The 24335-nt window shown below is 46.1% G+C and overlaps 1 protein-coding gene across 4 annotated transcripts in view; it reads left to right on the forward strand.

The window, feature by feature from the left end:
• BBS9 (Bardet-Biedl syndrome 9) overlaps positions 1–24335 on the forward strand; it is a 2055975-nt gene that overhangs the window by 1114765 nt on the left and 916875 nt on the right. For all 4 annotated transcript variants that reach the window (XM_086964810.1, XM_086964812.1, XM_086964809.1 and 1 more), the window contains one exon: positions 22825–22977. In XM_086964810.1, coding sequence (XP_086820936.1) covers positions 22825–22977 — 153 coding nt within the window. The remainder of the gene's footprint in view (positions 1–22824; positions 22978–24335) is intronic.

Below are 24335 nucleotides of genomic sequence, written 5' to 3' on the forward strand. Positions count from 1 at the left end.
ACTGACCATCTCTAGGGGTTTGACCTCAATATTTATGGTACAGGTTTTGGTATTTTTTGGGCCACATATCATTGTGAATGTTTTCTTAAAATTTAGCTCCAGGCCCAGGTCTTTCAAGAAGCTCACATAACTGACAATAAGTTTTTTAAGGCATTTGGCGGACCATGCCAGAAGAACTGCATCATCTGCATATAGCAGTGAGGGCACAGCCCTCTTCTCCACAACAGGAACGTCTGCCCCAACAGAAAACAATGTTTTCTCTAGGTTGTTCGTATAGAGAAGAAAGAGGATTGAGACAAGGACACAGCCTTGGCGTACCCCACTCTTAATGCTGAACGTCTCTGTCAGGGCCTGACTGTCCACAGCGGGCACCGGGAAATCCCCCTGTGCCCTGCAAGGGTGGGGCCGGTTTTGGGACCCTGGGGGCCGTTTTTGTTACAGGGCCGTGTTTGCAGCATAGCTGCAAAATCGGCCCTGTACCAAAATCGTCCGAAAACCGGGCCCGGCAAAGAGCTCAGAGGCATCTCCAAATCTCCTCCCCCTCCCAAGTGGGGAATGGGGGGGCCATGGGGCCGGCCGAGCACTTTGCCAGGGCCGGTTGTTGGTGCCAGTCCCGCCCTGGGCTCTGTGCATTTGCCAGCACTCCCAAAATTGACTGAGGCGATATGGTCATGGTGGAGGTGCCTTAAGAAAGCTAAGATAGCCCACAGCTTTGAGCGGGAGACATAGTTAAAGGTGCTTGACAGGCCCATAAAAACCAAATGAGTGGAAACACCCTTGACGTATTTATATTTTGCCACAATAAGGTGGAGATAAAGGCACTGTTTAATTGTCCTGAGCCCCTTTCTGTACCCATACTGGCTTGGAGCAAGTATACTGTTAGCATTAGTCCAGTCCAGTATGCGATCCAGAACGACTCTCCCAATGATTTTTACAGAAGAACCCAGAAAGGATATTGGGTGGTAGCATTTGACATCATGCATGTTTCCTTTTTTTAAAACAGGGACAATTATAGATGAACGCACAACCTTGGCACCCCCTGGCTGCACACAGTTGAAAACTGAAGTGAAGACTGGGGTCCAGAACACTGGGCCTTCCCTGAATATGTCAAGCAGAATGCCATCCGGACCCAGAGCCTTCTTACATCTACTGTCTATAATTGCTTTGTAAACTTCCTCCTCATTAAAAACAAGTTTTGAGCACATTTGGGTCGTCGGTGCTGGGACATTGTCATCCATGCAGTTGGTGGAATACAGCCCAACAAAGTGCACCAACCATACCTCAGCCAAAATATGGGCTGTTACTTTATCTGATGGTAATACAGGGGTTAAAACAGACGACACTGCTTTCCAAAAAGCTAGTGGGTCGTTAGATTGGCAGGCACGCACAATGGACTCCCATTTCTGCTCCTTCATGGCCGGCTTCCTTCTTTTAATAGCTTGCTGATATGTCTTTCTACTATTCCGGACCGCACTTCCGTCTCTGGGGATACCCAATACCTTGAAGTGCATCCTCCTAAGTACTGGCAGCCAATGAAGGCTTGCTAGGGCAGTTGTGGTGGCTTGACACTTGAGAATCTTCAGTAGTATCCATGCTGTGGTGTTCTGAATGACTGGAAGTCTTTTCAAAACAGACTTTGGGCTGCCTGGATACAAAGAATTCTCATAATCAAGTCTGGAGATGACTAAGCCTTGTAATATTAGTCTACGTGATGTCTCTGATAGCCATATAACCAATTTCCTAAGGGCTCTTAATCTGCCAAAACAGGTGGATGCTAATTTTTTTGAGCTTGTGTGTCAATTGTCAATTTATAATCAATCCAAAAGCCAAGGCTTTTGACTTCTGATTTCGGAGGAGCGTGTACACCGAAGGAGGAAGGCCAGTTAAGTTTCAACCATCTCGAATGTTTTTTTCCCACCACCAGCACCTCAGTTTTATCGCTGTTATGCTTAAGGTTGCTTGTAGCCATCCGCGCCATACCATGATTACAGCAAGCGTTAAGTGGAGTTGGAGGTATGTTTTTGCGCACACCCAGAGCCACATATTCCAAGACTTCCCAACAATGGTCCGAATTGGATACTGCTAGATGGGAGCAAGCATTATGCAAATCTGGAAATCATATGCAGGACTAGGTTACAAAGAACTTGGATGATTTAATTCGATTAAAAACAAGCAAAAATAATGCCACCTCGGTGGGATGGGGGACCCTTGGTTCTCACAGGAGTTAATTCATCTAAAAAAAGAATGTAAAAATTATTAAAGGAATTGTAGAGTTGCAGACCTACAAAGCATCTCTGAAAATGTATCATTGCGCCATTCAGAGAGCTCACATGAATGATCTTGCAGAGAGGATCAAGCAATCCCTTAACTCATCAAAAGAGATTTCTAATATAGTAAATTCCTTTCTAAACCATGACACTTCAGAAACCAGGCCCACCGTTTCAATAGAACAGTGTGAATCTCTTGCAAACCACTTTTTGGGGGGGAAAGTGTGGGACATTTATGGTGCTCTTTCAGGCTAAACAGACTATATGGATAATATAGACCGCAGATCAAGAACCAATAACAGTAAATCAGTACTCTCTACTTACCCACAACTTTCCAAAGAGGAGGTAATGTCTGTGGCAACTTCAGTGAAGTCATGCTCACTGCTTGGCCCTACTCCAATTGATATTCTATTGAGGGAGGTAATGTGATGCTCTCCTCACTGACTGATCTGTATAATCTTTCCTTGTAAAACTGTAGAATTCCGGAGGAATGGAAATATGCCATAATCCGTCCGCTACTAAAGAAGCCTAACATAGATCCTGAGTTGATAGGAAACTATAGACCCATCTCCATGCAGCCTGGACTCAGTAAAAGTCTAGAGAAAATAATCAATAGTTACCTTGCAGATGGCCTGGAAACCAAAAGCAGTCTTCATCCTACCCAGACAGGATTCTGTGCAGGCTGCAGCACAGAGACAGCTCTTTTAAAGGCCACGGAGGATCTCATAATTATCATGGACTAATGTGAATCAGTGGCACTGATCCTCCTAGACCTAAGTGCCGCCTTTGATACGGTTTCCTATTCCATTCTTCTTCATCAACTGGAAGAAGTAGACATTACAGGAAAGGCCCTAAGGTGGCTTGCTTCATCCCTGGATTAATGTAGCTTTCAGGTTAGCAAGCATGCCCTCATATTAAGCAGTGAACTACTGTCCTTGCCCTGAATACATCACAGAAATCAGTAGTGGCAGTGTACCATGTTTTGTGAGTTTATAGTGTGAACAGACCTTTTTCCCTGTCTGTAAGAGCACGGTGTACTGACCCTTCTTGTGTAAAAATCTGCTCTTATGTGATACCTAGAATCTTGCACTGGTATTCTGTGTGTGCTTGTATGTACAATGTGTATGTAGCATATTTATGGTAGTAGCACTCTGTATGTTGTATGAGTCTGTAAACAGAGGCTCATGGGCCATTTTTGGATGATCCTGATTTAGCATGGCAAGGAAGGAGGATGAGGGTAGCTTTTCCAGACAGTTAAAGTGTATTGACTGTATTCCTGTAGCTGGTGGGTGGAAACCCAGACACTGCAGTGAAGAAGATAGAGACAGGGGCTACCTTTAGAAATTCCATTAATTCCTTGTTAGCAAAGGTCTGCAGATCTGTTCTTTCTGAGCAACGCTATTTAATGGAAGGTACATGGGGAGCCTCTGGCCAGCACGTTCTGCTATTCAAGGTGAGGGAGTTTCTAGGCAGGGTTGGCTTTTTTTCTGTTTCTGCTTATTGCTTTAGGAAGTTGATGGAGACCATTGCTAAGAACACACACTGCATCGTGGCCATGTTTTTGATACTCCTGCTTGGGGTATGCCTCCTTGATACCTGCTGTGACAACCATGACTCTGTACACAGGCTGTGTCTCGAGAGCAGCTTGGGAACAGAATCAAACCAGTTCTGAACTCTTAGTGGACCCACATTCCGTCCTGGTAAATGTGTCTAAAGGTGGGATTCAAACCACCCCACTTTGTTCCAGCTGCAAGCCTTTCATGACCAAGGAAACGGAAGCTCCTTAGAGTACTCAGAGGACTGTCGTATATATGGACAGGTGACATCCATGACATCCAGCATCCCAGACGTGAGGCGAAATCATGGGAAGCCTGCATATTGCTGAAGAAGCTCAATATCCACCTAATCATCAAGAAGCCTGCCTGCTCAGAGAGTGAAAAAAAGAGTCTGGCCTTGCATGGTAGCAGGTGACCAGGAGGAGAAGCCAGGTGTGTTCTTGGGTGTGGGGCACCCAAAAGTAGCTGACTACTACTAGGTAAGGAAGCAAGCCCTGACCCAAAGTCTGCGGGTCCCATGTTCTACCACTGCAGTGCAGCTTAAAAAGTATGCACCAAGTTGCCGTTGTGTCGTTTGATGTTCCGGCCGGCAGCTGCTACCCAAAGTGCTCATCCAAGAGGAGCTGCAGCATTGGTCTCCAACGTTACAGCTACCAAAGATGAGTGTCTGCTTATTTCAACTTCCAGTACCGCGCAACTGCCAAAAAAGAGGGTCTGCCTGTACCAGCCCCAAGGGTTGCAACTGGCGGAGACAAATGCCTGCCTGTGTTGTCCCTTTTGGTGCGACCGCCAACAAGCATGCCAAGTGCATTGTTCAGTGCCTTTGATCCTGAAGGGGACTAGACTGCCATTCGTGGTCTCTTGCCCTAGCACCACAGCTCCTGAGTGTGAAAACACTGATATCACCAGCCAGTGCGTGAGACTCGCCAGCATCACAAGCAGGGTAATGCAGAACTCTGTATGCATGAACTTAGAGATGCTGAATGAATGAGCAAACGGAAACCATTGCTGCTAGCACTAACCTTTGCCAATATGGACTTGTTGGGCCAAAAGACAATGCAATTGATCTGCAGGCCAGTCTTTGGTGTAGTCACTGTACCTGTGCCTAGCCTATACCTCTACCCATATGTTTGCCTGAGACTCACAAGAAAGAAAGGGGGTTCAAGCAGGCTCCATTTGTATCGGAACCCTCTGTGGAATGTGTAGTATTTAGTAACATTATATGATAAAATTTGTTTCTTCTATGTGCAAGATTAGCACTGGACTAGACAATGCTTTTTGTGTCTGTTTTTGACTGTTGAATTCTGAGCTCTCTGTCCCCCACATTCACCCCCCGAGAAGCATGTGACTACTTGCCCCACTACCCTGACATTCAAATGCAGAAAGAGTTGAAATGTCCCCTGTTTACAGAACTTTAGTTGAACGGACCCCAAGGCACTAGTAACAAGTGACCTCAAACAGCACTGTTGGGGCACAGTTGCCTGTCTCTGCCCTGTTCTAACCCAAACACTCTAGCCCACTAATGTGGTCTGACAGGATCCCTGGTGTTTGATTGTTCATAGCCACAGGGTTACAGTTCCTGATGTGTAAAAGTCAGCTCAGACTTTCAGCATTCATGACCAGTTGGATAGTTTTATTTTTTCACATTTATGGGAAAGGTTGACTTCACTGTTTTTCTACACTTCCGTTATTCCAAATCTTCACTCTGCCTCTGTAGATATAGCGTACATGCCATTTGCCCACTGCCATGATCTATAGAGGGTAGATACGCCTCCCATTGGAAGGATGCAATATTCAGTTTAGGGAATGATTTCCTCACTTCTCTTGCATTCTAGACGGGCAGCTCGTATACTGATGATTCTCGATCCTGATTCCAACTTGAATAGCCATGCATTTTGGTTGATGTGCTTTATTATTTCCCAAGAGCAGTGTCCGTCTCAGTCGTGGGTGTCATCTTAGTGCTAAAGGTCAGGAAATGTACCTGTGGTACTTGAAATATCAAGAAGGTAAAAAGATAAGCAGAATAAAAAGATTTTCAAAGATTTTCCAATATGCAGATGGCATGGGATAGTGTAAATGAAGAGGAATGTCCTTTCCATTCCTTTTGTGTGGCTTCCTCGACTAACCTCATCCCTGGTCGCCACTGTGACCATCTTGGGCACTCTCAGACATCCAGTCAATTCAATTCAAAAATACTTTATTCGGTAGTTCGTTTGATAAGAACACCATAAAAGTTCATGAAGTACAGTTTACAAAATTAATCATATAATAAAATCACAATTTTAAAATGCTAAAAACAATTTAAAAAAGAATTAGTTTAAGAAGACAACTCAGTTAAAAAAGAGCAAAATGTGACATACAATTTATCATTCATCTGAGAACCTGAGGTTTTGTACGCCTTCTTAATGTCGCTCATGGTCAAGACAGTTCATAGGTTGCGACGGTGTTGAATACAAAATTTGAGAAAACGTACAGTTGCTTTGGCATATTTTTCATTTTCTAAATGTTGGAGTGCCAGGAATGCAGGGCGGCATTGGCGAAGCCCCCAAAATTTTAGGATGGGGAGTAACCAACGTCTACGGGGTTCTACAAAGAACTTGCAAAATAAAATAGTGTGTATGGTTGATTGTGTAGATACCAAATCACACGGACAACATGACCGTGTTGACGCCCAGTCATTTTGGATTGGGAAGGAAACTAACAAATGAAACATGTCAAACCTTAAGCGAGTTGACTGCATTTTTTCGTATTGGGTTAAACTAAAAGACAAATAGGGTTCCGATGCAAAGACAGTCTGCACTAGTATGGCTTGTTGTACAGATTGTTTGTGGATCACTGTTACTAAACGTAGCTGTCTCAGGTGTGCAAGACATTCCTTTTTTAGGTCCACCTTAGAAATTTCATTTATCCTAGACGGATAGTCAAAGTATTTCTTATAACCCAAGTCCTCTAGTGTTGCTTTGACAAAGGCTAGCCATTTGATTTTTTTACATTGGTCAAGGCTCAGAGTGTCTTCAATGATAGATCTCGTTAGATGGCATTGATCGGTGACCCATATTCTACGCCACAACATTACTGGCTGTAGTTTTATAATGTCTGTTATATAGTCTAATCCCAGTTCTGTGTGACATGCGTATGTGGAGCTACTCCTTGGGACCGCGAGTAGGTATCTTAAAAAGGAATTTTCAATCTTTTGAATAGCATCCACGTTTACAAAACCCCATAGTCCCGCCCCATATATTGCCGTAGATATGCATTTTGCGTTGTATATTTTTATCATTTCTTGTATTGGACGTTGGCCCAGCCTTTGTGAGAATGCTTTTAGTGAGACAATTTCCCTCAGAAAAGTAAGTTTCCTGGCATTGACCGCTGGGTTCCACTTGAACTTCTCATCTATTACTACCCCCAGGTATGGGTAGGTTGTTGTTCTATCTAGTGGTTCACCTTTTACAAACAACCTTCGATGTTTCCCGGTCCCCTTCCCGGCCTGCATGGTGTAAGTTTTCTTAGCGTTTAGTTTCAGGTTCAGAGTGGCCATAAAAGCACAATATCTGTCTAATGCACACTGGAGCTCATTTGGGGTTCTTGCTAAAATAACGGCATCGTCGGCATATAGCAATGCAGGTATTTGCCGACGCACTATTGTAGGTAGATCTTTACTGCCTCGAAGCATAGCTGCCTCCAAGCCGTTAGTATAGACAGTGAATAGAAAGGGGGCCAGCACACAGCCCTGTCTGACCCCCTTTTCCACCCTGAAACTTCCAGTAAGTTCCCCTTTGGCCACAAATCTTACCCTACCTGTGGTTCCTGTATACATTTCACGGAGGAAATCAACAATCTCGGGGTCAACACCCATTTTCAGCACTATATTCCATAATGCTGAGTGTGCGACACAATCAAACGCCGCTGATAAGTCGACGTAGACCATGTAAAGTGTGGACCCCTTAGCCTCCATGTATTTACCCGCTAGGAGGGAGAGATTAAGTGCTTGGTCCACTGTTCCTAGGCCTTCACGAAAGCCATATTGTATGTCTGATATTACTCCTTGGTCGGTTGCCCACTCCTGGAGTCGGTTGAGAAGGATCCGCCCTGCCATCTTCCCAAGTGAGTCCAGAAGGGAGATACGCCTGTAACAAGACGGGGTATTTCGATCCCCTTTCTTATAAATCGGGACCAATATCGATGACTTCCAGGAATCTAATAGTCCTACCTTTAGTGTGGCATTTAGAACATTGGTCAATATGGGGGACCAGAGGTCCGGTAGATGTTTAAAAACATCAGCTGGAACCCCATCTGGACCAGGGGCTTTACCGTTTTTTGAGTTTTTTAATGCCAGTTGGACCTCCTCATGGGAAAATTGTAAGTTTATTGGGTATATAACCTGTGTTAGGGGGACTGGGTGGTCAATATCTACCGAGGTGTCTTTACTAAAAACTTTCGAAAAATGGGTTACCCATTCATCTTCGCTTATAGCGACGTCGATGGAGGGTAATTCATTTTTATTTGTTAAAAACGGTGATCTTATTATGTGCCAGAACATTGCGCTATCCTTCAACTCTGTGCTTTTGCTGCGGCGATTCCATAAATCAGCTTTTAGTTCTTGTTTTCTTAACCTCATCACGACAGCATACTCTTTCCTTAATCTGCCAACCTCAGCTCTATCCCTCTTATCCCTGTTCAAGGCCTCTTTTAGTCTTGTGTGTGCCTTTGTACATGCCGAATTGAACCAACTGCTATTTTGGTTTGTTTCAGACTTTTGCTTACAGGTCCTAGTTAACTCTTTGTGTATATTTTTTAAGACGGCATTAAAACTGTTTATGACCTCCTTTGGTTGTAAATTAAGGTCAAGACAGTTCGTAATTTCGGCGCAGCAATGATTGACTATTTTATTAGTTGTAGCTTCCTTGTCAATTTTCCCCCATTTTAATGTATAACCGTTCAACGAGCCTACTGCAAGTTCTTGTTGGCCTAAAACGGCCATAATGTTGGTGGGTTTATGTGATCTATTTTCCACGAAGGATGCAATAATTGGAAAATGATCACTCAATGGGTTTTTTGCTACTTCAAACAGTTCAATATCTATCCCATTCAGGGGAGAAATTAGTATATAGTCTATCAGACTTATTAGTCCTCTTCCATTGAAAGTTGGCAAAAAGTGAGCAGGAGGATTTTTTTTTTCATTTAACAAACCTAACTCTAGTTCAGCCATGACCTCGTTCATTTTCTCTCCTTCAATGGAGTGTGTAAAATGGGTTATACCGATGCCCTCCTCATCGGTGATGCCACATTTGCTATTATTACTATTCCTGCATAGATGGAGATTAAAGTCTCCCCCCCAAATTATTGTGCATGAATTTTTTGCATATTTTATGGTTTGTTCTTGTAGAGCTGCTGCAATCTCAGTGAGGGTAGTTAGCAAATTGATTTGCGGCAGGTTATTATAAAAATTTACTAGTATGTACACTTTTTGTTTACTCCTTTTTAGAATTATGAGTTGGAAGTTATCTTTTATTATTAGGGGAACAATGTCCTCCATTTGTATGGTATTTAGAATGTAAGTGGCAAGGCCGCCGCTGTTTCTGCCCGAGGGAGATTTCCTTGCAGGGGACCAAAATGTTTTAAAGCCCACTATGTGTATGGGCGTAATGGCCCAAGTCTCCTGGAGACAGATGATAGCACTTGAGTTAAGTTGCATCAGAAAATTGGGATTGCTATGTTTATGTGCTAAGCCAGCGATATTCCAAAATGTAAAATGTAGTTTTGACCTTGTGTGAGTTGGGTCTATAGCAGTAACTAAATTGTCTACATAACCCAATGTGCCGGGACTAGTAGGAGCAGGTGATACATTCAAAGTGTCCTCATTTTCAGAGTGCCCCAATGAAATTGACATACATATACCCCCAGGTTGTAAGTTCACCCCTGATTCTAAGGTAGGTGCATCTTCCCAGTTGGTTGTGGGGGTAGTAAGTCAGTCGTTGCTGTCTAGCCCAGAAAATACATTATATCTGTTGTGAATAGGAATGTTATAGGAAGTAGTTGGCAGCTGAGCAGCTTGAGTCCATCGATTATCCCTGTAATCTTGATGAAGGGTAGTAGAAAGATAGGGATGAAGTGTTGGAGGCAAGCGAGTTTGGCTCTGGTGCCATTGTACTGATCCTGTGGGGTAAACAAACTTGGGATTTTGTTGAAAGAAGGGAGGCTTCATTTCTGACAGAAAGTGCCTTTCATAGGGAGGGTTCATAGGGTTAGGCGGTATACTTGAACTTGATGGAAGCAGGTGCCTATAAAAGTAACCCAAGGGAAGCAAGGTAGTATTGAATTCCCATGTAGAGGGTGGGGGGGCATTGGCAAGTGTCTTTTCTGCCCATTGAGGGTTTCTGAAGTTGAGTGTTACGCAGTCGCCCTCGAATTTTTTTCTCAAGGGGCCTATCCATCCCACTATCTGTACATGGGTGAGTTCCCCCGCACATTCCGCTGGGAAATTACAGTTTAACGAGAGCCAGTGAAGGATTTTATTTTTTAGAGATAGAACAGTTTCTGACTGTTCTTGCTTAAGTATAGGCACATTAACTAACACAAGTACAAAGGCTCCACTTTCTGGCGGTAAGGTGATCCGTGAAGGAATTTGCTTAGCTTTATATGGAAATTCAGAGGGGGTCTTGGGATAGAATGTTGTTGCCGTCATGTTACGAAATTGAGTGGGAATTTGTGACACGTGTTGCGAAACCGTTTGAGGTTTTATTGGGTGAGCACTACTAGTCGTTGGGGGGAGACTCGTAGCTGGTGCAGGGTGGGTTGCTGGTGTTGATTTATTAGCTATTGTTTTTGTTTTGTCTCAGCAGCTCCACCGGGTATGGCTTTTGGTTGAGGCAGCGCTGTTTTGCTTTCATTGGGTTTAACTTTTTGTGCTCCAGCCACGTTAAGGGGAGGGGCAGGGGGAGTGTTTTTATTTAAAGATACCAGTTCTTCGATTCTCTTCTCTAATCGAGCGAGCCTGGATTCGACTGGCGATATATAGATAATCAGAAGATCCCTGATTGGCTCAATCAGGTGATCACAGTCTATGGTATTGTCAGGCCTATCTCTATATGCGTGACTAGTATTTGTGTTAAGAGACTCTTTTTTTTTTTTTTTGAAAACCTTTATTGTGCATCAAATCAGAACAAATACGGGCCTACAACCTTCCGGCCGGCCACGATAACAGTTGAGCATCAATGCAACTTTACGGCGACACAGTGATATCTCTCGTTCTAGGCAAGCATTAAAGGGGTTACACTGTAATTACCATATCCCCATGTCACAGAATCAGTGAAGGTTAATTTTAAGGTTTTCATCGCAACAATTAAGATCAGGTCGTACTACTCCGCACGTATACAAGCTAGAAAAAGAAAACTAGGACCATGTAGGTGGGACTCAACAACAGACATCCTTATCAATCAGTGCGGCTAGCAACATGCAAGTTCCAACCAGAGGATGGCCACACAGTACGCACTCCCCAAGAGAGGATGCAGCATCCCAACTAACACCGCGCTACCACCCATCCCCCAGTCTGCCTAACATGGCCTAGAGAAGAGAAAGCAGATAATAACAAAAGGCACCATAGAAACAAACACGAACTAAAATGTACCCCCCCACCCTACACACATGCAGAGGCTACGGCCTACCCCCCCCCCCCCCTAGCAGAGTGTTTCATCTCCCCAAAAACCCGAAATGTAGTAAGAGAAGAGAAAAATGAGAAGAAGAAAGAAAAGAGAAAGGAAGAGAAAAAGAAATACAATTCACATAAGTCCGGAGGAGGGCCAATTAAGTATGTCCAATTCGATTAGCATAAGGTTCCCTGGCCGCCCTTACCCCGACCCCAGGACCAGTACAATACCAATATTCAAATCCCCGGCAGTCCATCAGCGTCCCAGCAGCAGAAGAGAGACAGTCCTGATCCAGGAGGGTGCTTCCTCAACCCTGTCCCCTACGGTGCGGTGCAACGGTGCAGTCCAACTGTACGACAGACCTCTTAGGAGGTGGAGACAAACAAAGGGACCACAGCTGGGTGAAGGAACGATCGCCAAAGTCCATCTCGGACGCAGTAGTGTGGTCCACAGTCGTGGCAGATGATCCATAGCAAGGCAACAGTTCACCAGAGGCTGCTAGTCCAAGCGGCAATGATCGCTTCAGGGTGGGATACGGAGGTCCGTCAGTAGCCCCCGAGGAGATCCTCAGGCGTAGCGTCTCGCAGCGACTCCCAAGCCGGGCCATCTCTCCAGAGAGTGTGCGTTCCTTCGGGGGTGTCCCCACCAGCATTCCAGCAATAACTGGGTCTCGCGACCGCAGCGGTCTAATGGCGACAATAGTGAGGGAGCCATAGATGGTAGCCGCAGGGTGTGGCGCAGCGTCCCGCATACAGACAGACTGGGGGGCATCAGGCAGTGTAGCGTCCACCCGAGCCCCAAATTCACAGGCCACAGCCCGCATGGCGAACCTGAGGTCGTATAGAGCGCTCAGAATGTCACCGAGATGCAAGGGCGCCTCAAAGGGCAGGGACGTTACCCCTTCCAAGTCTCTAGGGTGGCAAACGATAGGCAGACCCGCTGGTTGTTCATCCTCACTCTCTGCAAGCCCTCCTGCGTCCTGCCAGGTCGAGGCACGATGGAAGCGGTGTAAGGGCACAGAGGCAGCAAAATCCATCCCGTCGCAGTTGTGGAGTGGTTCGGGCCGACGCCCGCGTCCCACCAGCAGTCCTGGGCTTGCAACTGCAGAAGCCGAGAGCAGGCGGCAAGATGGCGCTCGCAGAAATCTCCGGGGAAACAATGTTGCGGGGGAGCCGTCTAGGGACCGAGGAGCAGATACCTTGTAGCTCCGATTGCAGCGGTGTCCAGGATCAGGAGTACCAGAGCCAAGTGCAGGGGTACAGGCGCTGCTGACAGGACTCCGCCGTCGGCTCCGTCCGAGCTGTAATGACCGCCGTCTCTTTGTACGGGGCCGGCCGTTTCCGCGAGACAAAGACCCGGGCTGTGCTGATCGGCGTCCGGAGGGGTGGAGGCGTCCCGGGGCTTCCACTGCCGGGATCAGGAAGAGAAACACATCGGCGTGACCGGGTTTGCCTCCCGGTTCCGCTGTCGTAGCTCAGTGCTCCAGTAAAAGGCAGGATAGCGCGGAAACAGGGAGGATGGCAACAGGGTCAGCGGAGCCGAGGAGTCAGGCGGCCATCGCGGTTGCGAGCTAGGCTCCTCCTGTTAATAGACTCTTGTTGTTGATGTGCGTCAGCCGACGTGGCTTTACCTTTTTGCCCTCTCGGGCATTTACGTTTCTTGCGAGTCGATGGCAAAGGTTGCATAGTAGATATAACTGGTTTTGAAAGTGCCCCCCCCTGTGTGTCCCCCGAAGCATTCTCATAGGTATCCTCAACTAGTTCAGGAGTTAAAGCCACATTGAGAAGGGGAGATCTTTCTAGATCACTGTCCAGCTCACAGTTGGTGCTAGTGTCCGATACTGATAGATTTACCTCATTTGATAAGGTGTGAGGAACGTCTATAATGTCATTGGTGTCTTCCACTCTCAAGGTACCGGCGTTACCTGGGGTTCTGGCAGATTTAATGCTTCCTAAAGAGGAGCGTTTTGCAAAGTTCAGGTCCCGGGATACTCTTCGTTGCAGTATTGAGATGCTAAGGTCGATGGCATCATTAGTGCGTGTAATAAAGCTGTCTATTGGACCTATCACTGCAGCCGCCCCAGCAGCAGTCTTACTCCTGCTGCCCCTTGTAGACATGTTTTAAAGAGTTATATGTTTTTTGTGGGAGGTAGCAGGAAATCTTTGTTGGCAACTGGACAGAACAAATGTCAATGTATGCTGCGAATCCACTATAAAATAGCTCTATGAAACAAGTCAAATAAATCCTACTTGTTGTGGAGGCGTAGGTGTTAGAGGGTAGGTCCGTCCCGTCCTCAGACGGCCCGCCCTGTGCCCGGGCTTAGCCCGGCGTCCCGCTCGCGTCCCGCGAGGGAGGGATTACGCAGCTTATATGCGCCTCCTGGTGCTTGCAGGCGGTAGGCGGAGACCGCGTGGGGTGCTGGGATTTGTAGTTTTCCTGCCCCGCTCTCCTCACTGCGGCAGCACTCCGGTTCTCGGGGGAGGCGTGCGGCGGGAGGCGGGACGGCTCCAGACAGGAGGGCAGCAGCAAACCAAACCCTACGCTTGTCAAGTTTTCAGCAAAGGGTCCAAGCCCACGTAGCAATCCAAAAAAGTAAGGTTCCCCCGCTCTGCAGAGGTTACGCAGCTTATATGCGCCTCCTGGCACTTGCAGGCGGTAGGCGGAGACCGCGTGGGGTGCTGGGATTTGTAGTTTTCCTGCCCCGCTCTCCTCACTGCGGCAGAACTCCGGTTCTCGGGGGAGGCGTGCGGCGGGAGGCGGGACGGCTCCAGACAGGAGGGCAGCAGCAACCCAACCCCTACGCTTGTCAAGTTTTCAGCAAAGGGTCCAAGCCCACGTAGCAATCCAAAAAAGTAAAGTTCCCACATCCAGTCATTCTAAGCGACCTAGGGCCATATGTATCAAGAAAACGATTTGCGAATCGGAATTAGCGATTATTACCGAATCGCTAATCCAGAATCGCAAATCGGGATGTATCAACGCAATCGCGAATGTTTAGCGATTCGGAGAAAATCGCTAAAAATTTGCGCGATGCAAAACAGCGATTTCTTAAAGGTGAAAAATCGCAATTTAGCGAGTTCGCAACCAGTATTTCGCTAAATAGCGCGATCGCAGCCCGAAAATCGCTAAATTGCGATGTTTCCACGCGAAAAATCGCAATTTTGCGATTTTCTGGAAACATCCAATCGCAATCCTGATGCATAATGATGACATCACCATCCAGGAAGTGAAAGATTACCCAAGGTGCTTCAGGACAGAGACAGAGAGTGTGAGAGTGTTATTTGGAAGTCAGGAGCAATGGCAGAAGGTGGAAACCAGGATGTCCCAGCAAGCCAGCAGGACCAGCAAGAAGGGGAAGCAGGCAGGAAGAGGAAACTAAAGTTTTCAGAGGCTGAACTGGAGACCCTCATCACCGAAATGGTGCCACACCATGAGGCACTATTTGGAAAGAGTTCCCACAAGGTACCAGAAGCAAGCAAAAAGAGGATTTGGGAGGGCATCCAAGCCAAAGTGAATGCCCTAGGAGACACCCACAGGACAGTGGATGTGTTGAGGAAGCGCTGGTATGACCTGAGACAGCGCTCCAAGGAGAAGTTGGCTGCCAGACTGGAGCAATCCCAGCTCACCGGTGGGGGAACCTCCCACATCCCTGACTCTACACCACTGGAGGAGCTGGTAGAGGCCACACTGCCTACACAGACTGTTGCGGGCGTGTCAGTGCTCGACAGCTCAGCACAACCTGCTGCAACACCAGGTAAGAAGCATGCCTCCCCACCCTGAACCACCCCCAGCAACCCCCTGCAGCAACCTAGGTATTAGGGGAACCACATGGCAGGCTAGAGCGATTACACAGGCACACACAGCAATGCATTATGGGAGTTGTAGTCACCATAGACTGTAATGTAGAAATCAGCTACAGATTTTTAACTAGTACAATTTTTCAGGTCTGGATAGGTGAATGACACAAGTAAAGGCAGGGAAGACTGTGAAAAATGTATTTGAACATCACATATTATGTAAAATCAAATTAACGTGTGCTGTTCTATCCACAGCACCTGCAAGTGGGAAGGCTACAGCCACTGCACCTGTGACAGGACCCCAAGCCTCTGGAGAAGGCAGCCATGGCAATGATTCAGATGGGGAGGACAGTCCTTTCATCCGGCCACAGGGACAAAGTAGGAGGAACGTCAGGCCATTGAGGATTATGGATGACGATGAAGATGAAAATGATAATGTGCAGTCTGATGCACCAGTACCCCAGCAACAGGAGTCCAGAGCAATGTCCAGAGGCAGGCGTAGACCCCGCACGGCCATCAGCTCCAATGTCCAACAGGAGGAATCGGTGTTCGCAGGCCTGGAGATGCACATGCTGCAGGTTCACCGGCTGCAAGCGAAGCACTTGAAGGCCATTCAGAGGGAGATCAGGGCAGGGAACAGAGGCATACGGGAGGAAATCAGGGGGGCTGTGCAGGAGCTAACTGCAGAGTTGAGAGAGGAACGCGCAGCCAGGCACAAAGAAATGGCCCGCATGGACCACTACACGTGTGCTATTAATCGCCTGGCTTCCTCCACCAATATGCTGGCAAGGCGTGCCATAGGGACACAGCGTGAATTCTCCCATGGTATCCAGGACATAGCCACTGTAGTGGTGAAGTCAACTGCCACCCTTGACGAGCTGCGTGCGCTGCGCACTGCTGGACCCGGGGTGCTTACCCCCAGTGAGGAGGACTCACAGTCGGTCCGGAGCTCTAACACACCACCACCCACTGTTGAGAGGCGCCGTAGTGGCCGGAGCACCAGGCCTGCCACACTACAATAGGGACTGTTGTCAAACGCAAATAACACACAGGGGAGTTATGGTGCCAGCAACAGTGTAGCACTTGCTGCACTAATGACTGATTGAGTAGCACTGTGATGGAAACATGTGCTTTTGTTATGGAGACTTCATCCATGTTTGTTTTGGATGTGTCACATTGTTGCAATTGGGTAGTAAACACGTTTGCAAATCAAGAAGTTGTCAGTGTATAATTTTCACTCACCTAGAAGTAGTTTCGCATGATCTCATCACGCCTCTGTCGGCCAGCTGCAGCAGCAGCTACGCCAGCTTCCATGTGTATGGGTCCAGGTCCCTCCACGTCAGAGGCGTCGGAGTCAGTCAACTCCATAGTTGTCCCTTTCCTGGTTGCAATGTTGTGGAGCATGGCACAAGCTACAACAATTTTGCAGGACGTCTCAGGGCTGTATTGGAGGGCTCCTCCACTCTTGTGTATGCATCTGAATCTGCTCTTGAGAATCCCAAATGTTCTCTCGATGGTGCCTCTTGTGGAAATGTGTGCCCGGTTGTAGCGCCGCTGCCCAGCAGTGGCAGGATTCAGGTAGGGTGTCAGGATGAAATCCCGGACTACATAGGCACTGTCCCCTGTGGATGGGAATGTGTAAAGGTCAGTCACTGTGATGCACATGCTGGCCATGTGAAATGTGGGCTGACATTGTGTGTGCTGTTACCTAGTAGGTATCCCTCTCCAAATTCCCCTCTTGAGAGTCTACGGTATAGCCCACTGTGTCGGAATATGAAGGCGTCATGTGTGCTTCCAGGGTACTTTGCCACTATATCGGTGATAATGTTTTTGGCATCACACACCATCTGAATGTTCAGTGAGTGGTAGCATTTCCTGTTCCGGAATACATACTCAATGTTGGAGGGGGGTGAAATGGCTACATGAGTTCCGTCTATACATCCTATGACGTGGGGAAATTGGGCAATTTTTGTAAAATTCTTGCTTGGTCTGTGCTAGTTCCTGTGGGGTGCTGGGGAAGTGTATGTGATGTTGCATCCTATGTGTCATGGCGTCGAGGAACGCATGGAAAAAGCGCGACAGGGCACTCTGTGACACCCCTCCTGCAGAGGCTATGACCCCCTGGAAACTACCTGAAGCCAGCAGGTGTAGTAAACAGAGGACCTGGATGTGAGTGGGTATGGCTTGTGTCCTGCGGGTGGGGTGTTCTAGGTGGGGCCTGAGTTCCTCTATCAAATCAAGTATGCTGTCTTCCTCCAGTCTGTAATGAGTGTAGATATCCTCCTCAGTGCGTTGAAAGATGGTGGTGCGTAACCGGAATATCCTCTCCTGCCGTCTCCTCCTCTGCGCCAGGGCTCTCATTCTTCGCCTCCTCACTATCATGTACAGGCCGGACATTGTGGTAGGGAGTGTGTTGCATTCTGGGCTGCAATTTATAGTTTGCACCTGGTTACCACCTGCTCCCACTTGATGGTAACTGCGATTCCTTAATTAACGATTTTGAGAATTTCGCTATTTACGATTGTTTGATACATTCCATTGCGATTTCTGAGTTGCGATTTCCACTTTAGCGATTTTCGCAATCAGGTTTCATCGCTAGTTTGGAAATCGATATTGTAATCGCTATTTAGCATTGTCGCTACGCTTGGGAATCGCTAATTTGCGATTCCTTATTTTGCATGCATTTTTGGCTTCATACATTGCGATTAGCGATTTTTGAGTCGCAAACGCTACTTTTTAGCGATTCACAGCGTTTGCGACTCATTTTCCCTTCATACATATGCCCCCTAGTGCTTGCTGCCTTGCGCTGCCTCAAAAGTCTTGTAGCTCTCTGCCTATGCTAGTCTGTATCGTCATCTTGTCTTCTACGGCAACTGTGTTAACTCAGGTTTGATGAGCTTCTCTGGTGGTGTCAGATCCATTGGGCTGCTCAAGCAGACATCCCGAGCTCTGTAAATAATAATTTTCTTCCGAAAACATCCATCTTAGATCCTCCTGATCTTGTTTGCTTCCAGCACATTACTTGGCTGTGTTTTGTTTTAGTTGTGTTCGGTATTAATTTGTGTAACACGTAAATAGAACCAGTGCAAGCTACAAAGTACAAGATAGATATGTGATAGAGAGAGAGCTGCATACAATGAATCATTCAAGTATCTTGCCTGAAGAGGTGTGTGTTTAGATGTTTACAAAACTAGCTGGTGTTTGACTCGTGGTGAAGGGGCGAATAAGGATAGTTTCAGAGGGGAAGAGCTATGATAGTGCAATGACTTGCCCCTAAACTGTACGGAGGTCGAGGATTGACTTCTGGTAAGACAGGTTTGTCTGAATAAGCTCATTTGGATCAGTGCAGCGAGTGAACCTTCCTTACACTTATCTCAGCACAATCTTTTTTTTATGTATCAGGTATATATCCTTGGTGTGGCATTGATGCCACATGTATGAAAATTGGCAGGTATGCTTGTCTCCTTCTTTTCGCGAAACACTCAGTTGCTTTTGATATGGCCTGACAGTTGCTATTGGCTAATATTCTAATATATTTACTATTTGCATGCATTTTGGAGGCAGCGTTCTAAAGTAGTTTTCCTGCTATTTAAAGGAGGCCCTTGCTGTTATGCAAAGGTTACCTCCTGATCCGACCTACTGCCCATGTCTTTTGGGGCCCCAGTTGTCGACCCATCACTCCTGCCCTCGATGGGGTATGTTTTTTTACCTTATGTATCACTGTATTGCGGTCCATGGCACCTGGTTTTAGCATCTCCGTCTACCCAAACGCAGCCATCACCCAATACCTTTGCCATTCTCTTGGAACCATCAAAGGCTTTCCGTAACTAATTCCTGCTAAGACTGAGTTCTGCCTTATTTGCTCACATACCATATTTTCTATTGTACAGAGCTGGGTCTCAGCTCTATCAACCATGTGTTTCTCTTGTTAAATGGTATCTCCAGTTAAACTCTTTGTTTGTTCTAGATTCTAATCTTAACTTGAAAAGTTTCATCTATGCCTTTTCCAAGTCTTACTTTTAAAAAAAATTAATTTACTCAAAAACCTTAAGGCTCTGATAACGAGCTGCAAATAGAACAATTGATGGACAGAATGCAGAACAATATCATACATTCACCCCAGTACAGAGTTCTGGGCCTAAATCCATCGTTTTTTTGCTCACCATGCTATTCCAGTTTTGTCCCAGCCATATGGAAATCAGTTTTGACCCTGCACCCAACGGGAACAGTTCAGCCCGAACTGCCAGGCCAGGTCCTCCTTGGACTGGAAACAAGCATCCTAGGACCGGTTTCGGGCTTTCACTCCTCATCAGCCAGGATAGCTTGACTCCAGTGGCATGGAAAGCACTTGACCCACGTCTGGGCATAACCGTCCCACAAATGTTTCTTTTGCTGATAATTAGCTGGGCAGAGTGGAATTCCCATGTGGAATTCCTCTCTGCCCAATCATGACTGGCCCGGTGTTCCTGCACCTTGTTCTCCCGGATTTGGGAACACTAGATCCAATTTTACCTGCCGGAAATTTCACTCAGTAAAATCTTTTGAGGCTTTAACTGCAACAGCATCCATGTCTCTTGCCCTCTCCCTACCCAAACTCTTCCTAAGGGAAGGGAGGCATACATTGCCCCTCCTACCTTGGCACCTCTCCCCTTTTCCCCCTTTTCCACCCATTCCTTCAAGCCCCAGTAAAGAATATTGGGCTGAATTCTACAAAGTAATTCTGTGCTCAAACAGTTCTCCCTCATTTTCAGCGGTATAATGCATAATTGTGCAATAGCGGTGGGGTGTTACTGCATGATACCAGCAATTGCAGGTGTGATGTTTGCCCCCGATCAGAACCGTGCAACCTGTATTTGGCGACTAAGTGTCGGGACTGGCTGCAGCGCAAGTATAGAGTACGCCACTAACCTTTGTTCAGATGACCGGCAGAAACGACTTCTGATGATAAGCCCCCCAGTCCCACCGAGACACGACTCCAACAGCGAATTTACAGACTCTCTGTATGAATACGTGCCCAGGCGGGAAAAGGGGAAGTGGATAAAACAATAAACAGGCGGTGATTGTTCTCTGTGGGTCCCTCTTTGTTCTGGCCAGCGGACTGCGAAAGATCGGAAGGAGCGTCCACCCTGTGTATAGGAGGGACAAACAGAAGGTTTAAATCAATCCTTTTGAGTGATAGCCATCGTAAAGCCCAGAACCCTCTTCTGCCACTCACCAGAAGTTCACACCACCCAAACCAGGAATTGCGGCAATAGGGCACTTTTGCAGACAAGACCGGCGTGGCGAAAGTACTCAGTCTTTGGAAGGAATGCTGGTGTCTAATTCCCCATGAAACAAGACATCAATGCCGCTAGAAACAGAGTTACAGGAGCATAAAATCCTCAGAAAGCAACTTCGGTTGTTTGTTTGCACAAGCCAGTCACTGTCACTGTTCGGATGCTCCTTTCTTTACGAGACCAAAAACAAACAATATATTCGAGTCGATGTCCCCCTGCAGTTCACAACACAGTCCTGGGATAACGAGGGACTCGACTCGCACCAAACGCGTCTCTTGCTAGATGCGAAAGAAATGTCGGAGAGCGCGTCTTTAACTGCAGACGCGTTCTCAAACAAATACCTTTGTTTCCGCGTGTATGCCAGTTAAACGCCAAAGCGCGTTTTAAAAGACATCGCGGTTCCTGACTAACTAATTACAAAAATAGAACACGACATACACAACGGAGGCGAGCCCGCACTCCGGTCGCTACAGTACTTATCGCTCTTCGCGATTCACAGGATCCAGGACACGAAGTTCAGAACGGGTTCCATACACGTGGGCTTCTATCTTCCAGCTGAATTCTGGCGGGGATCACCATCCGCCATTCCCAAACAATCCTGGTCGATTGACAAGCACCTTCCTCTTGGGAGGGAGGTGCTTATATAAGAACTGCCCTGTAACTCCGCTTGGCAGCCCCCTTGCATGCTGGTAGTTGTAGTGCTTCCGGCCAGTCTCGTTCACACCACACGGAACACACAAGTGGCGGGGCACCCTGGGATGAAACGGCACCCGCCACCTCGACCATGAAACCGCTACACTAAGTGCCTGCTTCATGATTTTGGAATTGGACTGCTGAAGTATCAGTGTTAAAAGAATTACCTCCTCCACACTGGTGATAGCTTGTCTGCTGCAATTCCTCACTGCTGCCTTGTTAACTTCTGTTTTTCACCTGTAGCAGCTCTTGTCTGCCTGGTTAGGGCTACATGGATGAAACATTTGGGGAGCAATTAGCTACCCCACTTTATCAACCCACAATGACTTTTGTCTTGGAACTCTGTACTTAGATCCTGCTCTTCTGACTGGAGCTCATAAGACCAACTTGTTTTTTGCTGCCTCCTCCCAGATTGAATGTTGGTATTGTAGGAGTACTTTTCCAATGCCCACATTTGAAAGTACCGCCCAACATGAGGGATTCTTGAAGGTATCTGCTTTTGAAAAAACCCCTGATGAATACTGCACGTGCATCAGGGATAATTATCATATTTTCCCTACAATGATGGCATAATAACCTTGTTCTTATGTAATCACAGCAAGAAATGACATGGAGCTGTCACCCTCAATCCGGAGCCTAGCTGCATCCATTTTAGGAGGCATTGCCACTGCCTGACTGAGCACCATATCATGGAGCTTTAATTTGTCCCACCATCGGGGTGTGCTGATTTTTCCAACCTTCCAAGTTGGAAACAGAAAGGTAGACAGATCCTCGGCTCAATTCTTTTTTAAGTCTAGTTACCGCCCTCATCTAAATTTGTTTCAAATGTTTTTGTCTCTTGTTCCACCTTTCCAGTTGCTGTAGTGGCACTGTTACTTCAAGACTGTTAAGTGCAAATGACATTTTGGTGGATGTGTCTAGTTCATCATTAGCTTTCCAGAATTGTATCCTACATCCAGCTGCAAGCATGTTTTTAGTGGTGCAGAAATTTACCAGCATTCCTTTTCTAGTTCTTCGCATGATGCCTATTCAATGTCACAGTCTTTTCAACATTCGTTGTATAACCCACTGACTTTGAAGCTACAGTTTTCAGAGCTACCCAGAAGTTAGTTGTCAAATTACTATTCCCTGGTTCTGATGCTGCAAGTTGTCATCTCACTCCTTTTCTAAACAACCTCTAAAGCATGTAAGTCCTGCTGCCTTTGCTATTGTCTCAGCCCTTAAACTCGTATTGCTTTTAAAACCCACACTGGACTACTTTGCTTATGTTATTTTGTTCTTGAATACATTTCTTTGTTTCATTTTAGTTGTGCATTTGTTTTTCTTCCGTTTAAATGTTGCTGTGCCTCACTACACTTGGGTCTTAGGTGTCCAATATCAAGTATTTTTGTTTGGGTGCAAATTTTCCTATCATACTCTATGACTGGTTTTACAAAAAATGGAACACTTTAAAAGAACACAGGTCCATATGATTCTTATGGCTAAAGTCTGTCAACAAGTATAGATGTGTTATTATCTTTGCTGCCTTGCTTTGAACTCCTATGGTCTCAGAGTAATAACCAGAGGTTTCTCTACCCTCTCCTTTGCAGCTACGTTTGAATGGTGAAAAGTTGGATCAGCTGCTTTCTGAAACGGCTGTACAGTTCAGAGCTATTGAGCGGCGCCTTCTCACCCGCTTCAAAGACAAGACTCCTGCCCCGCTCCAGAACCTGGATACCTTGTTAGATGCAACCTACAGACAGGTCAGCAGTGGTTCGCTTCCTTCCTGTCGAATTGTTATCTAATACTCCCAGCTAAAGTCTGTGAGGTGACCCAGATGATGGTGTTGGAATTTGGGGTGTTGAGTAATTTTCTCTACAACAGAATTGGTGTACGAATTTTATCAGCTAAATGGAGCCATGGTCACATCCAGGAGGAGTTGTATTAGTACTTTCTACATTGCAAAGACATATAATTTCCAGTATAGATTCGTAGCTCATTTATAGCAGGTAAAATAACTACATTTTGAAGGTTTATTTCATGTTCATTTTTACTTAAGTCGTCCAACCCTGTACATTGAGTTTGTTCATGGGCACTGAATATTTGACATTTATCTGTGGCTTTGCTAAGTAGATGTAGTTTTTCCTTCAGTATTAAAAATAATGCTTTCAGTTAAATTAAAACAAATATAATTGAGTAGTATGTAAAGAGGTACTGTAATGCAAAAAGACCGACCATGCCTGTGATTGGTGGGGTGGAATAAAGTTCTCTCACATTTTATTAAGGTTAGGGCACTCATTGATATTCAGAACACATTTACTCACCAACTCCTGCCATGAAGCGGGTATAATGCCCACAATGGTCATTGACAACCATTGTGGTTTTTAAATCCAAATCTAAATCCAATAACTCATGAACACACATGTGGAAGGGGGAGATTACATCCAGAAACATTTTTCTTCTGCGTGGGGGGAAGACCCTAGACAGATGCCCTAAATTATTGCTTTATAAGAATGAATAATTACCAAACTATATTTGTTAATTTATTTTAATTACACGCAACATAATCTTGAATAACAAATTGTTTGTGATATAAAATACATAAAAATGTAAAATATGCTGGAGCAAAATGTAAACCTACATCACGATATGAACATTGTATTCTCTCTTAAAATCACATTCAATATTTACCAGAAAGCAGTTCCTTGGTTAGCCCTCCCACTTCTTTGCCCACCGCCATTTTCTGGACGCAGTAGCCACGCCGGAATCAAGCTACTCCATCTTCATACATTGGTAAGCATCACATGACAGGCACTTTTCTCCACATTGTCCTCACAGCGTTAGATCACGTTCCCCCTTTCTAAATTCCAAACCTCGATTACCTGCAATCGCCTTAAACTTTACCTGGGACCATAAATTGGCCGATCATGGGCTTGTTATTATTTGTTAGGAGTTAATATGGGTCGATGGTCGTTGTAGTCATCTCTAGAGGGGACTGTATATTTTGAATATGTGAATATTATAACACTGTGCAAACATACTGTTGTAGTGCATTCGAGGGGAACATAATTTCCGATGCATTATGTCACTCCTATATGAACATTGTTGGTATTATTGATGG

This window comes from Lissotriton vulgaris, chromosome 4_1 (genome assembly GCF_964263255.1).
Source record: "Lissotriton vulgaris chromosome 4_1, aLisVul1.2, whole genome shotgun sequence".
Lineage (NCBI taxonomy): Eukaryota > Metazoa > Chordata > Amphibia > Caudata > Salamandridae > Lissotriton > Lissotriton vulgaris.